This window comes from Dipodomys spectabilis, unplaced genomic scaffold (genome assembly GCF_019054845.1).
Source record: "Dipodomys spectabilis isolate Male_0828 unplaced genomic scaffold, ASM1905484v1 ptg000215l, whole genome shotgun sequence".
NCBI lineage: Eukaryota > Metazoa > Chordata > Mammalia > Rodentia > Heteromyidae > Dipodomys > Dipodomys spectabilis.
This window is the reverse complement of record NW_024870892.1, coordinates 8,157,627-8,180,912: the sequence shown is the minus strand read 5'-3', so window position 1 is coordinate 8,180,912 and position 23,286 is coordinate 8,157,627. Positions and strand designations below refer to the sequence as shown.

The window sequence follows — 23,286 nt, the reverse complement described above, 5'->3', positions numbered from 1 at the left end:
TGGGCACCAGTGGCTCAGACTGTAATCCTAGCTAGTCAGGAGGCTGAGATCTGAGGATTGCAGTTCAAAGCCAGTTCAGGCAGGAATGTTTGTGAGATTCTTCTCTCCAATTAATCACCCAAAAGCTGGAAGTGGAGCTGTGGTTCAAGTGGTAGAATGCTAGCCTTGAACAAAAAACTTACAGAAAGTTCCCATACCCTGAGTTCAAGCCCCTAGGACTGATACAAAAGCAAACAGAAAAATATAAGACCAGCTTACCAGTAGTCTAGGACTATATTCACATACACAAATAGGCATGGTTTATCCTGGGGAATGACTCTCTCTGGGGAGACCGAGAAATGGGAAGAATCAGCCAAGCAGAGGGCCAGAGCCCCAGCTGCAAAGCACCACATCTTTAGGGCATAAGTGTAAGTTAGTCTCCCTCATGTTACTGATTTTGTTGTATCTGAAATATAAATCAGGAATTTATAATTTTAGTATTTAATTTTTTAGATAAATCAAAATTCTGTACTTGGATATTGGCATTGTTATAGCTTATCTGTAAGATACCATGATTACTTCTACCTGTGGAAGTTTTGTGATTATACTTAACCAAATTAAGAAGGACTACTTATTATAGAGGATAACTTGGCCATTAGGATGTTGGAATTAACTTAATCTGGTGGATTATTTTTTCTCTTACATATTAGGAGCACCACAAAAGATCCATTCCAAGAGACACTTGGAACCTTCTGCTAGATTTTGGAAACATGATTGCAGATGATATGTCTAACTACGATGAAGAAGGTATTAGTAGCTGTAGAACTTCAGCGGGTGGCCAGATGCTCATACCTGCTGTGGATGCTGACTGCCTACCTCCAGGGCGGCACACCTGAAGGTGGCCAGCTGAGGGCACCAGCTCTGTAGGCATAGGGCAGGGCACCACTTCCTTGTTGGCTTCTGTAAACCACAGAACCATGTGCCTTTAGGCTGAATTGGAGGTTCCAGCCTCTTCTGCTTACACAGATCCATGTCTACAGTATCACCTTCAGTGCCAGAGGCCCCTGCATCAGTGACATTGAATTATTCCTGAGAATGTTGTAGTTATAGGTGGATGGTCTCCCCTCTCCTTTCCAGACTTGGCTAGCCAGATCTGGACATAGTTGCTGATCACTTTTGTGTCTTGGGGCACTTTGCCCTGCCATTAGAGGCATTCATTTCCTGTCTGTGCCCCTGGCTAGTTCAGCTCATGTCTGTCCTCAAATCTAGACACAGTGTTTAGCTCACATCAGGTGGCTAATCAATGCTTCTGAAAGAAGAATATGAAAATGGAGACGGTTTAGTTTGCAGGATTTTTTCTATAGTTGGTAAGATTAGGCCTATATACACAGGACAGTTGTGGGCAGAAGGTAGGAAGGCCTAGTACAGCAGATGAGCTGCTGGAGTTGGCAGAAGCTGGTCAGATTTGAGCCTTTGTGGTGGAGACGGCAGAGAGGCAGCTTGTGATCACCTTCCTTCAACCGCCCCTGAGTAAGTGAGTCCTTTTCTGGAAACTGCAGTGTGCAAATGTGCAAGCCTTTCAGGCCATGTGCCAGCCATCTGCTGACCCTGGCTTCCTGGTGTAAAAAAATTGGGAAGCTAGGCGTAAGTAGCTCATGCCTGTAATCCTAGCTACTCAGGCTGAGATCTGAGGATCACAGTTCAAAGCTAGCCTGGGCAGGAAAGTCTGTGAAATTCTTATCTCCAATAAGCCATCAAAAAACCAGAAGTGACGCTGTAGCTCAAATGGTAGAGCACTTGTCTTGAACTGAAGAGCTTAGAGACAGCATCCAGGTCCAGAGTTTAGGCCCCATGACAAAAAAAAGGGTAACTAGCTGGGCACCGGTGGCTCACTCCTATAATCCTAGCTACTGAGGAGGCTGAGATTTGAGGATCGCGGTTCAAAGCCAGCCCGGGAAGGAAAGTCCATGAGACTCTTATCTCCAATAAACCACTAGAAAACCAGAAGTGGCGCTGTGGCTCAAGTGGTAGAGTGCTTGCCTTGAGCTGAAGAGTGCAGTGACAGAGCCCAAGCCCAGAGTTCAAGCACCACAACCGGCCAAAAAAAAAAAAAAGGGTAACTAGCCATTCATTTAATGAAACTTAAGCTGGAAGCTGGATAAGCTTCAAATCTGACCCTTTATGTATCAGATTTTGAAAAGAAGTACTTTGAATACAAAAATGTTGTTCTAACTGATACTTTAAATCTGTTTGTTTTCCTTTAGGAGCATGGCCTGTCCTTATAGATGATTTTGTAGAATATGCACGGCCAGTAGTCACAGGTGGGAAGCGCCGCCCTTTCTAAGAGGAAAAGTAAGGCTGAGATTGTAATGTGCATCACATCCTGCAAGGGGTCACTTGAGGGTCAGTTGCCTTGTGTGTCTGTCACCGACTTAAGAAGTCCCTCGCACAGTCGTGAAGCTGAAGCTGCTTGAAGGCTGTGGCTGTCGTGTGCACACTGAGGATGGCTGCCTCAGAGTTAGGGTTTGTCCTAGCTGCTGCTTTAGGAGACTCCTGCATGACCTCACACTTACATGAACTAGTAGAGAGCCTGTCTGCAGGCTGCAGAACATGTTTAATTTGTGATTAAGACAAACATACCATAACTATACTTAAAAACAGTATTTATGCCCTCAATAGGATGTATTTTTATAGAAATCAAGGCTGTTTCAAATTGTGCCCTAATGAAGATGACCTTATCAGAAGATGGTTGTTTTTAAATCTTGGTACCAGGAATTCATAATTTTATTTATTTTTTGAACTATCAAACATTGGATTTATCAGATCTGCATTGCTTTTGTTTTTTTCTGGTGTTTATATGAGTACTTTGATGGGTTTATGCACTATTTCAGGATGCGCAGTGACAGGTACAGGTAAGCTAATTCCAGTGACACTCATTTAGCTGTTTACCTGCCAGTGGGTGTGCTTTACTTCTAATGATGTTATTTGAACCTCCTAAAAAGTTTATTTTTTAATTATATATAAATGAAAGACATTTTTCCATGAAAAGCATTTCTTTTTGAGTGCATTAAGGTTTTAAAATCAAATGCACTAGTTCCCTTCACCTCTCTGTGATATCCACAATGCCCAGGGTCCAGCCCTTTGTATAGACACGTATGTTTGGAAGAAAGCCTACCCTCACCTCAAACCTTCATCTCATCTACGAGCCACAGTCTGTACCATATTACCATCTGACTTTGTGGTATTTGTCTGGCCAAGGACCACTTATGCACACAGCATGGAGGGCCTAGGTGTCGCCTGCTCTTCTAGTGTCAGGCTCTGAACATTACTGCGCTGACCCTACCTCACATTTGCCAAGACTTGGTATCACAGCGTGCCTTGCTGCCCTCCCTACAACATGGCCTGGAGATGAGTGGCTAGGGCCACTCCAGGATGGGTTCTCAACACCTGTGTACAGAACGTATGCTCCACTTGGGCCATCAAAGTGGTCTCTGAGAAGGAGATACACCCTAGCTTAAGGAAACAGCTCTGAAATGCGCATAGCCTGCAACAGAATCCATTGGTGACACTGAGAACTTCCAAGAGGGAAAGGGGTGGAGGGGTGGAGACAGACCGGACTCTGAAGAACTGGATCCTCCCTGTGAGAGGACATGACTAGTGGTATGGTGAGGACAAGCCACGTGACCTTTCTCAGCTCTGCTGTGTGTCCTTTAAGCTCTGACTCAACATTTATTTTAATATTTAAAATTCTATGAGGTTGTCAGATTCTAAATATTGGTAATTGGACAAAACCTCTTCAGAGTTGTGCTTTCTTATTTTCATTTGAATCATGCATGCAATAAAGATGCTGAGAACTTGAGAAGCACTAAAATAAATTATTTTCCCTTGTGATGTCCTTTATTCTTTGTTGCACAAGACACTCTTTGTCCTTACAGAAAGCTTCCTGGATAGCAACCAGGAAGCAAGCCACTCAGTCACATTGCATCTGACTTACCACCCAGGTAAACACGCATGTCCCATGCAGACAGTTCCAATCACTTTAGGTTTCTTTCTCAGTATCAGGTCACATGTTGAATAGAGTTGTTCCAAGTCAGAAATTATAGCACACTTACTTTATAGAGGAGTCTATAGGAGGTACATACTAGAATGTACACACAGATTGAAAACAAATTAACTAAACAAAATAGGTTTAAGAGATATATATTTCCTGTTCTAGTACTTGCCAAGAATTTCTGGTGTAGACATCATCCTTATATCTGAGTGATATAGTACAGGTTTTTGTTTATTTTTATCAGTCGTGGGTACTGAACTCTGGGCCTGGGCACTGTCTCTCAGCTCAAGGCTAGAACTCTTACCACTTGAGTCACAGCACCACTTCCAGCTTTTTCTGCTTATGTGGTGCTGAGGAATCGGACCCAGGGCCTCATGCATGCAAGGCAAGCATTCTACTGCTGAGCCACCTTCTCAGCCCCATAGTAACAGGTTTTGTTAAAAGTGTTCCACACATTTCTTTAGGCTTCATAAGTGGGGGTGAGGATCAACTTGTCTTCTGTTGTTGTTGCTGTATTTGCCATTCTAAACACAAAGTTGAGTCATAGTGAACAGGTTAGTGAGCCTTCTCTTGCTATTGGGAGTGTGGGCCGAGTAGTATGGATGTTCCTCAGCAGCCCGTGAGTCAAGAAGTCAGCCTTAGACTATCACTCCTTTGACTGCAGACACTGCTACCCAGTGTCCCCTGAGGCAGGTGGCCACAGATGCCCTGCCAGCTGCTTCTGTGTTTGCTGTCCTATTGGGGCAGGCACTGTGTACCACCCCGTTTGAAGGGCTGTTGGTTTCAGATCTGGAAATTGTGCTGGCTCACAGAACTCTACAGAATTGCAGTCCAGTGTGTTTGCTCAAGGGTATCTTGCTGTGTTTTCTGTATCCTGAGAGTCTTACTAGAGGCCTTTTTTACATCCAGGAGGGATGAAAGCCAGGAATGTGGTGTCTGCTAAGGTGAGGGAACAAAATGGAATAGCTTTCTTTCTAATTTATTTCATTTCAAGCCAGGCTCACAGTTTTACACTTCTGCCTATCTCACCTCATCTGATGACTGGTTTCCATAGCAGTGTGTGAAGTGGTGTTAAGCTGTTGGTGGCACTGACTCTGCACCTGCTAAGACTTCACCCCTCTGTAGTCTAGCACTGGAGCATCTTGTTGGACATTGAATGGTGAGAAAACACTGTACCTTTTTTCAAAGGAAGACACATTTCAAGTGTGGTACCAAAATGATTTATTGATTTCCCCCCCCCCCCCAAATAGCCCTGGAGGTTGAATGAACCAAGTGCCTCATTTATACTAGACAAATGCTCCACCACCAAACTCCACTCCCTGCCCTCAATTTTATAATCTGAAAAGTTTTCTAAAAGTTGAAACTCCAGTAGATGAATCTCAACATTATGCTGAAAGTGGCCAGACACAAAAGACCACACTTACTGTATTAGAAATTTCTTTTTTTTTTTTTTTGCCGGTCATGGGGCCTGAACTCTGGGCCTGGGCGCTGTCCCTCAGCTCTTCAGCTCAAGGCTAGCGTTCTACCACTGGAGCCACAGCGCCACTTCTGGCTTTTTCTGCTTATGTGGTGCTGAGGAATTGAACCCAGGGCCTCATGCTTGCAAGGCATGCACTCTACCGCTGAGCTACCTTCCCAGCCCTGTATTAGAAATTTCTAATAACTATTCATTAGAAATGGCAAGATGGTACGTTGCGTTGATTTGAAAATTCTAGGAAAAGCAAAGCCATGAAGACAGGGCAGCCTGGAGAATGCTCCATAGTGGCCCTGACCACCCACTACTACACCTTCACAGATTTCCACCGTACTGCACTGCTCTGCCCACACGGGGGCGCTCTCCTCCAGACCACAGAGCCAGGGCTTTAGTACTCCAAGCTTGCTCTGGATGGGGCATGCCAACGTGTTCCTTTGCTGGGAGCCAAGGCTGTCCAGACACCTCCCACGTGGTGAGCTCAGTCCTTCTCATTGGTGCCTGCTAAAGCAGGAAAGATAAGTCTGGCCATTTGGAGGGTGCTGGATAGTGATACAATGACCAGTGTCCGCAGGACGGACTGAGGGTGGCGGGGAAGGACAAAGGCAGCTGAGAAGAAGATGGAGAAGTTCAAGGCTGCAATGCTGCTGGGGAGTGTGGGCGATGCACTTGGCTATGGGAATGTCTGCAGGGAGAACAGTTCTCTAGGCTCCATCCAAGAAGAGCTGCAGAAGGTTGGGGGACTCAACCACCTTGTGCTGTCGCCTGGAAAGTGGCCAGTGAGTGACAACAGCATCATGCACATGGCCACGGCCGAGGCTCTCACCACAGGTAGGATCCACAAAGTGCTCTGCTTAGTTGTAAAGAGAATGGTGTGCGGCTGCTCATGTGCTCTCAGTAAGCACTGGAGCCTTGAAGGCGGTGTACCCAGGAGCCAGTGTTACCTGATGCCGCTGCTAAAAGTGGCAATTTAATATGCACTGGTGTCTCTCAGTACATCATACAGGCAGCAGGTCATGTTTCTTCTGTGATCTTGATGGATAAGGAAGATTCAGCTGCTGAACTGCAGCTTCCACTTGTTGAGCGTCAGCTCAGCCAGCACTCAGTTTCTGCTAGTGTATCCCAGGCAAACTTGGTGCATTTGGAGCCACGGAGGTGGGGGCAAGGGGCAAACACAGCTATGTACTGCAAGAGATTGACGCTTCTTGTTGAGTTGGTCTTATACTTTATATTCTCTTTAAGATAAGTAGGAATTCAAGCCATCTTGAAATTATACAATTATAGTTTCCATTACAATTTTCCCATTAGAGTATCATTGGGGATTGAGTCTGATTTCCAAAGAATTGTGGTTTAGCAGGGCACCAGTGGCTCACGCCTGTAATCCTAGCTACTCAGGATGCTGAGATCTGAGCATCATGACTCAAAGCCAGGTCGGGCCGAAAAGTCTATGAGACTCTTACCTTCAACTGACCACCAGAAAAGCCAGAAGTGGAGCTATGGCTCGAGTGATAGTGTGCCATCCTTGAGCAAAAAAGCTTGGAGACAGAGTTTAGGCCCTGAGTTCAAGCCCAGGTACTGGCATGTGTGTGTGTGTGCATATGTGTGCGCATACCAAACACACACATATCTCAAATGACAGCTTGACCTTGCTTTTACATAAATGTATTTAAGAAAATGCTGCAGTAAGGAGTAGATTAGTATTAGGATGACCAAAGTTGTATATGAATTTCAGAAAAACAGATACACATTATACACAACTTTCCTATACATGCTGTGCTCTTTGGGATCCTGTAGATATTATTAGTCTATCATTTCAGAGTAAAGGCTTGAGAGCAGCTATTAAAGCCAGTGGATTTCAGTTATGCATTTACTTGACCATTCCATTTGTCTGCCGTGTACATGCTCCATTTAGCGCTGCAGTCATTGTATAGGAATGCCATCCATGCCATGTCCCAAAATAGCAAGCTAAGGCACGACGATAAGATAAGGTGTCACAGCTTGTGGAGAATGGTGAAGTATCTTTCTGACTATTGTGAAATCCAAGTATTTCCTGATTCTGCCTTCACTGTATAAGAATGCCATCAACTGGTTCTGAAACTAGCAAGAGCTGACAAGAGGAGTCTGGTGGTGAAGCATCTTTATGCTACATAATTATGAGATCCAAATATCACTGCTTCTTGGGCAGATGGGCTCCTTTAGATTAAAATAATATTGCAGCAGTCCAAGCTGTAATGCATCCCCTTCCCCTTGATAACGGCCTGCCAGACACATGGCTTTTGAGACAAAGCTACAATGTGTTACAGCTACAAGCAGGTGACCCTTAGTCCTGAAGCTGGCCTCCTGTTTGATGCCACACAAAGGGCCTTGCAGTGTAGGGTTGGGAAGGTGGCTCAGTGGTAGAGCGCTTGCCTTGCATGCCTGAGGCCCTGGGTTTGATTCCTCAGCACCACATAAGCAAAAAGAAAAAAGCCAGAAGTGGCGCTGTGGCTCAAGTGGTAGAGTGCTAGCCTTGAGCTGAAGAGCTGAGGGACAGTGCCCAGGCCCAGAGTTCAGGCCCCACGACTGGACCCCCCCCCCCCCGCAAAAAAAAAAATTGCAGTGTACAGTGGCTCTTTGCTTGTTCTCCCAAGACAGGCGGAATTGGACAAGCTGCACTTAGCACATTTAAGGAAGCTTCGTCACTCACGAGGCTGTCGCCCTCTGAGCCCTGGCCATGTGGTCTGTAGCAGTGAGCACAATGCAGTCTGGCGAAGTCATGTAGCACCCAGGACACAGCTGTGTCTGGCAGCTACAAGACATGCTAGTCCTTCCTGCTTCAGTTATGCTTCACGTAAGGCCTCACACTTTGCCAGAGTGGTTTCATGGCCTTCTGTAGGTGAATGACAGGTTTCAGTTCCATGTCCAGCTTATTAGTTAACATAGGGTCTCACTAACTTGTTTTAGCTGGTCTTGATTCTCAATCTATACCTCTGTCTATTCCTCCCGTGGTGCTGTGGTTACAGTGATGAGCCACGTTGCTTGGCTCAATGTTGGTTGGGAACCATTGGGAAGTTTTCTAAACAGATTTATCTTTCCAATGCAAGACCAATAGGGAAAATGGGACTGGTAGCTGTACCATATAGCACAGCAGTCCCACAATTGGAAGCTTTTGAAACGCTTTTCAATTTTCTGGTTACATTCTACTTTCTAGTTTACATTCTAACCTGGAAACATAAGGATCTTTGCTTCCATTTTGTTTTGATAAAAATTTCCAATTATCAGTTAAGTATGAGATTTCATAGTATCTAATCCCAGAAAGAAAATCCCAGAAAGTGCCCATCTGGTTGGCCAGGATGGAGGGAAATAAGGGCTGTCATAGATAGTACTGGCAAGTGACTGCCAGACTCTGGGACTCCCAGAAGCCTGGCCAGACCCTCCAGCCTGCACAGCGGGGTCCTGTGCACAGCACAGGCTTGTTTTGTGCCTGCAGTGGTGTCTGTGGCACTCTCATAGGATGTGCAGAACTCATTTCTCCTGAGCAAGGTCCTACCTGCCCCTCCCTCCCCCAGCTCCCATCAGCTAGGTATACAGTGGTCCAGGAAAGAGTCCCAAGGCCGCCTCAGTGCTCAAGGTTCTGCGAGTTGACTGAGGACAAGCTCTTTCTTTCCCCATGGTTCACAGTAAGGGCGGGGGCTTCGACTGTTTAGAACTTCCCCTGACCTTCCTCTCAGGGCTGTGCACAGGGGAGCACGGGACCTGAGCCAGGCCCTGGACAAGTCACAACATGACCTCTGAATTTTCTTGTCCTACTTCTCTGACACAAGTGGCCCTCTGCCCTCGTCATCTCCTCCAGCAGCTCCCCAAATGGGCACCATGGCCAAGGAAAATGGAGGCAGTGGTATCTCCTGATGATAGTCTCCAGTCCATAAGAACAGCTTTTGCACATTACAATGATGTGTTGGTGGCTGTGAAAAAGAGTACGGTAAGACAGCCCCTCACTGCCCTCCCCTGGTACAGGGCCTCTACAGCCACAGCCAGATGTCTTGGATTCTAGTGTTGAGATGCACTACCTGTGTCCTCTAGGCAGTAGTCTAGCTTAGTGATCAGAAGACTCTGCCTTTGTGCAAAATCCGTCATCTCTGTCTGTAGGAAAAACACCACATTACTGAGCCTTATCTGGAACAGAATGACAAATTTTGCTGTGGAAAGATCTGCATCTAAGATGCACTTGGTCCAGACTCTGCTGGGCTGGGGTAGGTGTCAGATATGTCCGGCTCTTTATGCCCTCTTTGCTCCATGATCCATTTGGGACTTGATCCCATACTTGTTCCCAGACATGGTATGATAATAATGGCCTTGTACTGCATGAGGTTCCTGTGGGAAGAGACAAGAGCTGGTGCCAGTCCAGAATCAGCCTCTGTCACAGTAACCATGTCTGTTCTCTGAGCCCAGAAACAGACAAATTTTTGGCTCCATTCTCACATGGGAAATGAAGTTGGCAGGTTTTCCTTAGATTCTCAGATAATGTGAGAATAGGTAGACAAACAAACATCTGTGAGGTCTGGGTTGGAAGGAGACCTGTGCATTAAATACTTCTAGGTAGCAGATGTGAGATGGTCTACTTCCTTAACAACTGGCTGGAGTCCATCATTGCACCCAAGCCCTGTCCACCAGTGTCTGTGCTAATGTCTGCTCCTACCCTTCCTTCCCAGACTACTGGTGCCTGGACGACCTATATCGGGAGATGGTGAAGCGCTACGTGGAGACGGTGGAGAAGCTTCCAGAATATCGGCCAGACCCAGCTACTGTGGAGGGCTGTTCTCAGCTGAAGCCAGATAACTACCTCCTGGCCTGGCACACACCCTTTAGTGAAAAGGGTCAGGGAACCCATCTTTTCTTCAGAAGTATTACTAAGGGTCTCATGGGTTGTCCACCTGTTCTGCTACCACCACGGTGTCCGTAGGATGCCTGGAGGAGCGTCCCTTGCTGGCTATGCCTGCCCATATGGGTGGGGCTTGGAGGACTCTGTTCACACGGTGTCCCTTGCTGGCCATCCCTGCCCATATGGGTGGGGTTTGGAGGACTCTGTCCATGTGGAGCCCCTTGCTGGGTGTCCCTGCCCATGTGCCCATGTGTGTTTGAAGGAATCTGTCCTTGAGGCACCACCCAGGCTTCCCCAGTTGGATCCTGCCATCCATTTCTGTTTCTGTTAAGGACTAATTTTCACTGTGTTTCCTTGGAGTTTGCCTTTTGGTAAGAATTTGTGCCATCTGTCTGCACATCTCCATGATGCTGCTTTTGTGTTTGTGGGAGTGTCATGCAGGCATCCACAGCCTCTGCCACTTAGGAGCCTTCCATCCTGGCCCTGTATCCTGGGCCCTTTTCTAAGGGAGAACAAGGCCCCTAAGCTGAGCTTCTGGCCCAGAGTTCAGCCCCTCTGCTCCATGGTCCCCTCTCCCAAAGCTTTTGGGACACTGGGAACCTGGACTTAGCTTTAGTAGACAGAGGCGCCTCAGCTTGGGAGAATGCTTGAAACAAGGGAATATAGCAGAACACAAGTAGGACCAGGAGAGCTACTCCGGCAGCCCCTGGTAGGCCAAAGGGGCAGTTTGAGCAGGCACAGGCTTCTCACCACCAGGAGGGGATGTTTGAGCATGTGTAGACTGGCTACCAATTGGAGGGTCATAGGATCATTGCCTTTGTCATAGAGAGGAGTACACAGAGCTTCCTGTTAGAGTAAAGATAGCACAACCTCTTCACAGGAAAATAGGTTATTATCTGTCAAATTATTTAGTTTACACACCCACTATCTGGCAATTATAGAGGTTCTAAGTCCCTCTGATGAGGCCATACTAAAACAAGTGAACAGAGGTGTGTGCATCATCACGTGTATTGAAAACACTGGAGGACATCTTTGTGTCTCAGTAGAACTTGGAAGTTAATATGGTGCATCATTCACTGGCATACTTTAAAAATATTTTAAAATATTAAGTAGTTTTATATGTTGAGTTATGGAAAGCCCCTTACTAAAGTTTGGTAAATCATTATTCACCAAACTACTGCATTATTGCAAGATGCCAGCCAGTGCATCTGGATCCATTCCAGCTGTGTTTTTAGAAGCAATGTGCACAATGAGAGAGTTCATGTGTTGTTCATGGTCACTTGGCTCTTTTGTCTCCAGGTCTTGGGTAAAGTGGAGCATCATGGCAGGGAAAGTGTGGTAGAATAAACTGCTTACCTGGTGGTGGTCTGGAAGCAGAGAAAAGCAGAAAGCGGGGAAAAGGGCTGTGGACAGAACATAGCCTTTGAGAACATATCCCAGTGACATATTTCCTCTACTTAGGCCCCACCTCCTGCAAAATCAACAACTTCCTAGTAGCCCCTCAAGCTGTGAGTCCATCAGTGGGTCAATTCACTGATGAGGCCAACCCTCAGGATCCACTCACTTCTGCAAAGATCTCTTCTCCCCCTGAACACTACGCTTTGACTACAAGGCTTCAGTATGTGGATGCTAGGGGGACAAATCTGAACTGTAACAGCACAAGTTTGGAATCAGATCACATGGTTTCTAATTTAAATTATCATCCTGCTCTAGGAAAATGAACAGTTCACTGACTTTTTCTTTTAAAATAGATTAGTAACCACCTTTGTTCACCCTACACAGAAAGACTGACAGAAGCATGTCACAAGTCCGGGGGCTTTCTGTCATGCTGGACAGTTGCACCCATTACTCTAATTACAGTCTTAAGTATTTGCTCACAAAGGAGCATTAGCCTGGATATATAGAATAGTTTCTGATAAATGAATTTCTCAGTTACTCCAGTTTCCTACTGCAAGTATTTTTTTTTATCTGAATGTCTCCTATTGTGTAATTTAAATTTTTTGGAGCTTTCATTAAAAAAAAAACTCAGTCATGAAAACATCAATCCAGTGATCTGGCCCAGGCTTAATTACACATGCTACCCTCAGTCATTAAGCCAGTCACTTATGCCAAGTCCTGTGCAAGGGAAAAAACCTGGAGGTTCTCTCTGTCCTCATGATGCTGGTGCCCTTCCTGGGTATCCTCCCAGCACTCAGACCCTGTGCTGCCCTCCCCTTAGAGCACCTAGAGCAGCTGGTCACTGTCTCCATAGGTAGTGCTAGGAAATAAGAAGTCCCTTTAAAAAATATATGCATAATCTCATTATAATGTCTAAAACATGATGCAAAATTTTGGCATCATCTTTTTTGGCTTAACATTTTTCTTATATAATCTTACTCTCTTTTCTAAATAGTTGTTTTCATTTTCCTTTTTTTTTTTTTTTTTTTGTAGGTCATAGGGCTTGAACTCTGGGCCTGGGCGCTGTCCCTCAGTTCTTCAGCTCAAGGCGAATGCTCTACCACTTGAGCTACAGCACCACTTCCGGTTTTCTAGTGGCTTATTGGAGATAGGAGTCTCACGGTCTTTCCTGGCCAGGTTGGCTTTGAACCACAGTCCTCAGATCTCAGCCTCCTGAGTAGCTAGGATTACAGGCATAAGCCACCGGCACCCAGCCCTTGTTTTTTTTTTTTTTTTTTTTTGTCCATATGAAAATATTTTCTCAGGGCTTAGGCTGTAGCTCAGTGGCAGAGCACTTGCTTGCCTGATATGAATAATATTCAGGCCCTGGGTTCAGTCTTGAGCACTGCAAAAAAAAAACCCATAAAATGGCCATTAGTACATGACCCTATATTGATTACAATCATAAAATACATCAGTCTGTTACCCCCACAAATATTTCCAAAACAGTTGCCATTATATTCTTTGAATTAAGTATTCTGATTTTTTTTTTTTTTTTGCCAGTCCTGGAGCTTGAACTCTAGACCTAGGCACATTGATCTTTTGTGCTCAAAGCTAGCTTCTACTATGTAAGCCACAGATCCACTTCTTACTTTTTGTGGTTAGGTAGAGATAAGAGTCTCTTGGACTTTCTTGCCCAGGATGGCTTAGAGCCATGATAAGTCAGCCTCCTGAGTCACTAGGATTAGAGCTGTAAGGCACTGGTGCCTGGCAATTATTCTGATTTGAAATAATAAAAAACCCTTCTTTTTTCATTAGTCCACTATAGAGTTCACAGAAATTACAAGGAAAATAAAGAGCTAGAAACTGATTTTGCTTGTAACTCAGGCAGGAGGATTGCTAAAGTACATGAGTTCAAGACCAGCCTGGGCAACACAGCAAGACTCCATCTCAACACAAGAAAGAAGAAAGGAAGCTGAGCATAATGATTGAGTCCTGTAATTATACTACTTTCAGGAGGTAGCGATCAGGGGATCAGGGCCAGCTCAGGCATAAAAGTTCCTGAGACTACATCTCAACAGGTGGCTGGGATAGTTAAAATAATTAGACCCAGTATCAGAGCTAAGTTACATGAAAGTTGTTTGTGTAATCACACTTATGCAGAGTCCAGAAAATACAACCCCCTAGCCTTCAAATCACGTGTGCAGGAGCTGTGAGAGGCTGGGGATGCAGATGCCTTACTCTGCATCCCTCTTCCTTGTCCATGTGCTTGTGCGTTATCAAGTCCACACTTTAAACACATGCTGCATATTATATATCAATTATAATGTGAGTTATAAGTGTATCTCAAGTATAATACAATCATAACTTTAAAAAGAAAAGATATATAATTGAAAAACACCATATGTGCAATTTTGTCTTTTACATTTTCTTTTTTCTTTTTCTTTTTGCCAGTTATGGGGCCTGAACTCTGGGCTTAGGCACTGTCCCTCATCTCTTCAGCTCAAAGCTAGCGCCCTACCACTTAGGCTACAGCGCCACTTTCTGCTTTTTTTGCTTATGTGGAATCAAATCCAGGGCCTCATGCATGCAAGGCAAGCACTCTACCACTGAGCCACCTTTCCAGCCCTGTCTTTTACATTTTATTTTTCAATTAGGAGAATATTTTGAGCTTATCCCCAGGCCACCAAAAACTGCTTTTAATGGCTGAATAACTTTCAGTATTCTTACAGACATGACCTATTAAATTTCTTTTCCCTCATTAGGTATTTGATTGGCTTGTCTGTTGTTCATTTATTTAAGTAAAATTCTGATGAACATGTTACTATAAACTTAAAAAATTATTGTTCTTATAGAGGTGATGTACAGAGGGGTTGTGGTTATACTTCCCTCTCACTGTATAAGTTTTCACACTTAGAAATTATTATGAATGCCAGATGCTGGATGTGAGATGATAGGAGTCTAATTTCAGGTGTTTATCTCCCATGCAGGCTCAGGATTTGGAGCTGCCACTAAAGCAATGTGCATTGGCATGAGGTACTGGAAGCCAGAGCGGCTGGAGACCCTCATCGAAGTCAGCATCGAGTGTGGCAGAATGACCCACAACCATCCCACAGGTAAGATGGGCCAGGACAGGAATGATGTCGTGACATCTAAGCTTGCTTCTGCTTCTGTGTGACTCTGGCTCCCAGCACAGGACTAGAACTCTCAGGCAATCACATCCACTGTTTGCTCATCTGTTATCCTCAGCTTTACTTAATGTCTGTTTGATTTCCTCCTGACAATAAACTTGCATTAAGTGTGGTATGACATTGAAGAAATTGTGCAAGGGCAAGAATTTTCCTTGGTTTCTAGTATTGTTCGTGTCAGAAACAAAAGGTAGGACTCAGTCACCAGGGATTAGGCTGATACCATACTGTCTGGTGGAGGCAGAGCTGGTCCCACTCTGGCATATTTTCCAGGGACCACAGAGAGCCTAGCCATGCCTTGTCTCCTCCCGGACTAGGAGGAGATAGTGAGGATGGCCATCACACCCCGTTTCTGGGCTATGGTGAGCATAGTAAGTAGTCCCCACGTACAGGCTGCCACACGGTCTGCATAGAGTGGCCACCACCACATCATCCAGGGGTGGCGCCTTGACAGAGCACAGCCGGCCACATCCCAAGACAGGCCCCAGTGAGTAATGCAGGAATGTAGGAAGATCATGAGGCTGTGGCTCTGTCAGCTATGTTATAAAAAGAAAAAGAAAAAAACACTCAAAAAGCTACCAGTCGTGTTCAGGGATGTCAGGCAAGGCCGGCAGATTTACTGCCGCAGCCTCACACACAGCTTCCAGGGCTGCTCTTTTGCAGCCGCTTTCCCATGTTTGTTGTGACATTCCCCCCGGCAGGCAGAAGAGCCAATGGGCTTTTCTAGAAAGCATCTGAGTGCAAATGAGAACCTCAGTGAGCAGTGGAGCTCATGGGGAGAGCATCCTGCCGGACTCACAGGCCTCACTCCTGCTGTCCACTCTCCTCCCCGATGACAAGCAGTAGGTGCTGAAGCAGCACCTACTTCCTACTGCTACAACTACAAGTGAATTCAAAATGCAGACCTGAAAACACTGAGCAGGTGCTATCAGGGGTCGGCATGCAGGAATCTGGATTAAGAGTTTGTATCTCTAAAACATTTTAAAATTTGAGAAATATTAGTCATATGCTTAATGATTGAATGGTCCATACATTGCTAGGATGAGAACCGAAAGTGTTTAAAGGGCTTGATTTTATGTAGTTTATTGCCTCTGGTAGCATGTATTACAATTGTTATTATCTAATTAACGAGTTTATATTTCTTGCCTTTGAGGTGTTGTGTCCCAAGGAAGCAGGGCGCCAGTAGCTCATGCCTGTAATCCTAGCTACTCAGGAGGCTGAGATCTGAAGCTCGAGGTTCAAAGCCAGCCGGGGCAGGAAAGTCCATGAGAATCTTATCTCTAATAAGCTACTCAGAAAACCGGAAGTGGTGCTGTGGCTTAAGTGGTAGATCTCTAGCCTCGTGCTGAAGAGCTGAGGGACAGCATTCAGGCCCAGAGTTCAATCCCCATGATTGACTGGAAAAAAAAAAAAAAGTGTAGGAAGGAAGGCCCAGGCCCATGAAGGGAGGCCAAGGGTACATGTGGTCAGGATAAGTCCAGCCCCAGGCCCCAGATCTGGGCTTGCCAGTCAAGGCCTTTCCCCTTGTTCTGAGATGGCGCATTGTTGAGTTCTAGACAAGAGCCCTGAAGCCACTGGTGGGCATCAATTCTGTGAATAGCCACACTCTAAGCCATTTTTGAGTGTTCCTCCCCTGTGGCCTGGCCTATGGTGGATTCTGCCCTGCTTAGAGTCATTGACTCCCAACAGTGGCCCTGGAAAGGTGCGCCTCTCCCTCCAGTGTGTGCTGATCAAGGGCGGAGAAAGGCCAGGTGACAGAGCTGTTTCTTGCTGCCTTCCAGGGTTCCTTGGGTCCCTGTGCACGGCTCTGTTTGCCTCTTATGCCATACAAGGAAAACCACTTGTGCAATGGGGGAGAGACATGCTACGGGCAGTCCCACTGGCCGAGGAGTACTGTAAGAAGACCATCCGGCACATGGCAGGTGAGCCCAGCTTCCTCTTCAGCTCCCTCCAGATTCCCTCATGGGAAAGAGGCTGTTCTCAGCTCACACACAAGCACACTTGCTCAGACCGAAGCTCAGCTCTACCCCCTCACTACTGGCTACACCCAGAGGCACAAGATAGAGAATCCCCTTGGTTGGTTTAAGTGGAATTAACCCTGTGAAGTTGGAAGGTTCTCACCTCGCAGAGGGAAAACACCAGATTAGGGTGGTACTAGGTGCACAGAGGGGCAGAAACTTCTTCCCCAGAACCTCACGGCCTCTGCAGAGACTACCATACTCCTCCACTCTTTGTCTAACTACATATTCAGCTTGGGCTCATACTTGAATTTTCATGCTGACCTGGATGTCTAGTGCAGGAGAGAAGGGACCCGTTTCTACAGAGGAAGGAAGGGCCATACCTGCCTCCCACACTGGGGCGCCTCGCCTGTGCCATGAGTCCCCAGGCCCCAAATCCCTAGGGGTCTGTGCCCTGTGAGGGCACAGACCCCCAGGGTTTCCATCTGCCACAGTTAACCCAAAGCTTGTCACTCTGTGGATATGAGTGACATGCTAATGGCCTTGAATTTAGGACCAGGGCGCTGTTCCTTGGCTTTTTTTAAAATACAATTTTATTGCTGGGCACCAGTGGCTCACGCCTGTAATCCTAGCTACTCAGGAGGCTGAGATCTGAGGATCATGGTTCAAAGCCAGCCCAGGCTGGAGAGTCTATGAGACTCTTATTTCCAGTTAACCTCCAGAAAATCGGAAGTGGCTCTGTGGCTCAAGTGGTAGACTGCTAGCCTTGAACAAAAGAGCCCAGGCCCAGATCTCAAGCCCTACAACCGACCAAAAAATAAATAATATATAATTTTTTATTATTATTAAGGTGTTGTAAAGAAAGGTTACCATTTCACAATTTAGATAATGAGTGTATATATCTCTTTTGGACAATGTCATCCCTTCCTTCACATTCCCCACGGGTCCCTGCCCACAAGTTGCATAGTTCATTTTCCACATAGTGTATACTGAATATTATGATTGTGTTTGTCCATGCTTCCCCCCTCTCTTTCTAAGATTCCCCCTTTGCCTCTCTTAAAAAAGCAGAAAAATTTTAGAAAAGTACTGTCCCCTCTCCCCCACAAGGGTGGTGCTCTACACTTGAGCCACAGCTCCACTTCTGACCTTTTGCTTGCTCATGGGGTATAAGAGTCTCACAGACTTTCCTGCTCAGGCTGGCTTACAACCCGGAGCCTGAAGATCTCAGCCTCCTGAGTAGCTAGTGTTGCAGGTATGAGACACAGGTGCCTGGGTCTATTTGTTTGTGTTTTTCAGTGCTGAGAATTGAACTCAGGACCTCATGTCTACTAGGCAAACTTTCTACCACTGAGCTACATCCTCATTCCTAAATAATGAAATTCTTGGTTTAAAACATTCCAGAGAATACCCTTACAATATTGCAATCACTGCTTGGTTTTAGAATGCAGTTAAACAACTGTGGAGCTGCGTTGTGCTATCTCCACTTTCCTTGTCGTTTAAAGCAGCCACATGTTGCAAAGTTCCTATTTCCAGCACAGCATCCTTGGGCACAGGCGATCCGTCCTGCTCCCACCTCTGCTGGGCACCATCAGCCCGCCTTTCCTGTGCTTGTGTTTAGAGTACCAGGAGCATTGGTTTTACTTTGAAGCTAAATGGCAGTTTTATTTGGAGGAGAGAAAAATCAGTGACGACATGGAAGGCAAAGCCACCTTTCCTGACAACTATGATGCAGAGGAGAGAGAGAAGGTGAGTCTGGCCTGGCCCTGGGTGTGCCTGCACACCACAGTGCCCAGCCAGTGTGCAGGGCAGGTAGCCCAGAGCGGCCTCTGGGGATGGTTGGGATCTTGGGCTGGGAACCACGCTGACCCATGGCTCTCTTCAGACCTATAAGAAATGGAGCTCAGAAGGCCGAGGCGGACGACGAGGCCATGATGCCCCCATGATAGCCTATGACGCCCTCCTTGCAGCTGGGAGCAGCTGGGCTGAGCTGTGCAACAGGGCCATGTTCCACAGAGGTGAGGGTCCCCCTCTGTGATCGTGGCTCAAGTGCTTCCAACACCTCTCAACTCCGTGCGCACCACAACGGAGGTGCTGACACTGCTCAGGGCCCAGCCATGGGCTTTGGGGGAGGGGCAGCAGAGAGCAGGGGGACTGTGGATGGAAGGAAGCAGTGCAGCCTGCTGGGTCCCCTCTTCACTGCAAGTATGCAGGGTGGAGTGAGTGCAGAGCACTGGGGTAAAGACAGCTGAGGGGGAGGGAGGAGTAAACTGCTGGGAGCCAGGCATGGCCCAAGGAGCCAGGGTGTACCCCGAGTGGCTTAGGCAGACCCTGAAGCGTAGTCACTGCTCCTGAGCTCTTCGCTGCTGACTGCACTGGAGGCGAATGCATCTGTGTTTGACTGCAGGTTTGTGGCTAGAGCCCTCTGTTGATGACAGAAAATTATGTAAGGAATTGAGCTTCATTGTATGTCACAATGTATTAATGTGAAGAGACCCTCAGCTGGCTGGTGCCCTTCCCCCTGAGAGAGCAGCTGGTTTCAGAACCATCCTGCTCTCAGGATGGAGAGAGTAGCCTCAGGAGTTCATAGTCCTGGCTGCATGCAGCAGCCCTTCCTTCACCTTGTTCCCTGCTCTGGGTGTCTGGGAAAGGTTCAAGCCTCTCCCAGGAAAAACGCCAGTCTTCCTGGGTTTTCAGCCATGTCTGCTCCCAGGCTCCCGCCCTGATACTCCTCCCTCCCCACAGCAAGGTTCCGTTTGACCCTTCCAGACTCTCTCCCCACCAAACACACACACACACACACACACACACACACACACACACGTGCTCACACAGACATGTACACAGGGCTCGTGTACGCAAATGTGCCCGGGCATGAGACAGTGCATGTGAGTGCACATGTGCGTTTGTGCGTGTGTATACTTGTGGGTGTAAGCTTGAGTGTCCATGTATACATGCGTGCTTGGATATGAGTGAAACGAGATATTGCCAGGAATCAGTAGCAGCCTGTGAATGGAGGCTGAATGGCAGTGGTCATGTGGGAAAGAGCCCTGGTGGGGGCCTGTGAGGCAGAGGCATGGCTGGAAAGGCCTAGGTATCAGGGATGGTGGGGGCAGGAACCCACAGTTTCCAAGGTTTCCAGCTGCTGTCACTCCTAGAGATAGCAGGGCTCTTTGCGTTTGAATTTGGAAACAAACTCACGAAGGGTGTCCTAATTTTGTACTCAGACAAATTTCAAAAACCATTTGAGTCTGTGGGAAGTACATGATGGGCACATGCCCCTCAGTTCTGAGAAGCAGAGCCAGGCATGGATTGAGGGAGCTGTAGGTCAGGGAGGCAGGTGCACAGGCACAAGGAGGGAGGAGGGGACATGGGGGCCTCGCTCATGGAGTATGGTGGCTGCGGGGCCGTCAGCCCACGAGGCTCATGGAGCTGGGCCTGGAAGGAGCCGAGCCCTGTGCATGGAGCCCCCTGGGACGCTGTGCTTTCCATTCTAGGTGAGAGTGGGGCCACAGGCATGATCGCCGGCTGCCTGTTTGGCCTGCTGCATGGCCTGGATGCCGTCCCCCAGGGCCTGTACCAGAACCTGGAGCACAAGGGCAGACTGGAGGACTTGGGCTCAGCCCTCCACCGCTTGTCCACGGAGGAGAAGTAAAGCATTTCTACCATTCCCCTTCCAGAAGGCAGCTGTAGTTTCCACATGCAAGCTTGTAGCCTCTGTAGGGGAGGGTGTCCAGTCAGACAATTAAATGTTAACCACTCCCTCCCCAACTTCAGAATCCAATTTTCTCTATAAAATACTTTGTTTGTCCTATGAGAGTACCTTCCCATGCCTCCACTGCTACCTCATGCTACCAACCTTGCCTTGCGGTTGCCACACTCCTTCCAAATACAGTGGCTGTGAGTGTCTTTGGACAATGGTGCATTTTATTCTGTCACAAACCACTAGCACGTGGTTTTTTCTACCTCCTGGTAGACATGTGGTTTGACTGCTGGCATGCCTGCTGCCTAGTCACAGAGGAGAGAATGCAGCTCACCAGCTGGAAGATATGTTCCTGTCCCACAGTGGAGACACATCACTTCTGGGTCCCTTGAAAGGCACCTAAAATACTGTGTTTAGCCTCACCAGGCAAGGCTTAGTCACACTAGATGGTAAACCAGTCTCTCTTGGATCAACCTCCTGAGAAAGTAGGAAGTGGCCACTCTCCCATCGCTATGCTTGCCTCTTCCCGTGGTCCCCAGATTGCACTTCAGGGGGGTCAGGTTCAAGTGCAGAGGAGGCCTTCAGCCACAGTGGCCCTGCTCCTGCAGGCTCTGATCAGGACAGGGCTGAGACCTGGAGGACGCTTGCTCCTGTCCCTGGCAGTGGCTTTGTACACAGTTTTCTTTAGGTGGTGGCTGATGTGATTCAGCAGCAATTAGCTGAGCACTGGGCTTGGGGAGGGAGGCTGCTTCTGTGTTTTCATTAAGTTCTCCCTTCTAGGGAGAAGACCATGGGCTCCCTACAGATATGTGGAGGAATGGCTGGTGCGTGGACCTCCATGGCCCGCATCTGCTTTGGGGAGATGGTTTGGGTGAGATGTGACATGCCTCCCCACGCCCCTTGGGATGTGTGTGATAGACAGCTGAGCAAGCAGCACATAGCAGTACAGGGGGACTGCCAGCACAGGCTCAGGGCATGTTGGGGCTTCCGACAGTTACCCAGCCCCTCTTCCCGTTGGCTGGTAAGGAAGCAGGCGTGACCTGAGCCTATGGCTTCCATTTCGCAGGACAGCACAGAGCAGTGTGGAGTAGGAGTCTGTTGTTCTGCACTGAGCAGGTGTGGCCAAGTGTGTGCAGGTTGCATTTCTGGATAAGTGAACTCTTCAGTCAGAACCAGGCAGTGGGTGTGAGCTGAGGGGCTTCCTATTACATACTTCCCGAGGCAAGAGCAGCAGGTGTGGAGACTTTAGCAGACAGTCCACTTTCAGGAAGGAAACCCAATTAAGGTAAGTTGGAGCTTCGCCTAGATGTGCACCTCAGCACTGTTTGGTGGTTGAAGTATGTCATTCCATGTCACCGGTTTACCCCAAGAGTGGTCCTTCACTCAGTCCCCGGAGCAGGGGAGGAGCTGCCCCAGTGGAGAGAGGACGTGGGCTCCACCTCCTGGGCAGTTTGGGAGAATTTGATCTATTGGTGAGAATCAAAATGTGAGTCGATTCATAAACGGATTATAAACTAAAATTATAAGCCAAAGTGAAATTCTTAGGTGTCACAAAGTTCCCAAATTTTATTTTGCTATTGCAGAGAAATACAAAGTTGGAAAGAAAAATAAAACCATGCAAAGTAATGAGGGGAATACTGAATCTGTTAGAAATAATTATATTGCTGATTTAGATTTTATTACAAAAGTAATTCACACAGCGTTAGAGATGCAACGATACCATTGGTGTGACGTGAATCACGAGCTTTCCAGACCCTCACAGGACTCACACACAGAACACAGGCCACAGTTCCTTTCTTATACACCCTTCCAGAAGTTTCTTCCATACACAGGATCAGAGCTGTGTGTGGGAGGAGAGACATGTGTATTTGTGTGTTATATTCACACACAGATAGGCAATATAGTGGATAACAACTTGCTTTTTGGCATTTTTCACTATCCTGGATTTTAATATATTTTCCTGTATGCACACACACATACATACACACATGTCCATGCATACACATTTAAAATATTTTCCCGTATATACACATATATACACATGCCTGTGCACACACAAAATTTCCCAGTCTTTCTAGTACTCAATGGTATGAGTGTGCCATAATTTATATACTCTAGCCCTGATAGGGCTTTAAATTGTCCATTAGTGTTGTTGTGCCAGTACTAGGGCTTGAACCTAGGGCCTCACTGTTGATCAGCTTTGCAGCGCTTCAATCCAGCATTGGTTAAATGCAGATGGAGTCCCACAGAATTTTCTGCCTGGGCTGGCTTTCAACTGTGATCTTCCAGTTCTCAGCCCCCAGAGTAGCTAGGATTGCAAGCATGTACCATTAGTCCCCAGCTCTAATTTTTTTTTTTCTGAAACAGTCTTACTGTGTAGCCCAGACTTTCCTTGAACTTGCAGTCCTGCTTCTGCCTCCTTAATGCTGCGAATACAGGTGTGTTCTACTCTGCCAAACTCTAAACACCCATTCTTTTCACTCATTGTCAGGCTGGAGGAATAGCTCAAGTGGTAGAGTACCTGCTAGCAAGTGAGAAACCTTGCATTTAAACACCAGTATCATCAAAACAAAAAACAAATCATGTCACTTCCCATCTCTGAGAGAAGTCTCCTCTCCCCAAGACACAGGCATGCCATATTTCATTTAAAACACTTTTCTTTGCCTTCCCAGGTCTAAAATTACAGTGCGCCTTCTATTTT

The 23,286-nt window shown here is 46.9% G+C and overlaps 2 protein-coding genes and 1 long non-coding RNA gene across 5 annotated transcripts in view; 2 read left to right on the top strand and 1 right to left on the bottom strand.

The window, feature by feature from the left end:
* Dcun1d2 (defective in cullin neddylation 1 domain containing 2) overlaps positions 1-3,865 on the top strand; it is a 32,828-nt gene extending 28,963 nt beyond the window's left edge. For all 3 annotated transcript variants that reach the window (XM_042697279.1, XM_042697278.1, XM_042697277.1), the window contains 2 exons: positions 690-786; positions 2,244-3,865. In XM_042697279.1, the coding sequence (XP_042553213.1) occupies positions 690-786; positions 2,244-2,323 (177 nt within the window). In that variant the 3' untranslated portion in view covers positions 2,324-3,865. The remainder of the gene's footprint in view (positions 1-689; positions 787-2,243) is intronic.
* On the bottom strand, positions 3,647-16,244 carry LOC122122861. The gene is made up of 3 exons (XR_006150209.1): positions 16,229-16,244; positions 14,474-14,478; positions 3,647-3,728 (listed from the first exon to the last, which is right to left on the bottom strand). It is a non-coding gene; the product is annotated as an uncharacterized LOC122122861 (long non-coding RNA).
* Positions 10,208-20,709, top strand: Adprhl1 (ADP-ribosylhydrolase like 1). The gene is made up of 6 exons (XM_042697276.1): positions 10,208-10,357; positions 14,730-14,855; positions 16,709-16,849; positions 18,504-18,631; positions 18,768-18,900; positions 20,380-20,709. Exons 1-6 carry the CDS (start codon positions 10,225-10,227, stop codon positions 20,535-20,537), a joined length of 819 nt encoding a protein of 272 aa, XP_042553210.1. The 5' UTR covers positions 10,208-10,224; the 3' UTR covers positions 20,538-20,709.
* Positions 20,710-23,286: the final 2,577 nt, after the last annotated feature.

Bases quoted from the DNA above. Each gene is read 5' to 3' on its own strand.
- Adprhl1 (XM_042697276.1), top strand. From the start codon at position 10,225: ATGGTGAAGCGCTACGTGGAGACGGTGGAGAAGCTTCCAGAATATCGG. The intron at 10,358-14,729 runs GTCAGGGAACCC...TCTCCCATGCAG, and splicing joins CACACCCTTTAGTGAAAAGG to GCTCAGGATTTGGAGCTGCC. The intron at 18,901-20,379 runs GTGAGGGTCCCC...TTTCCATTCTAG, and splicing joins CAGGGCCATGTTCCACAGAG to GTGAGAGTGGGGCCACAGGC.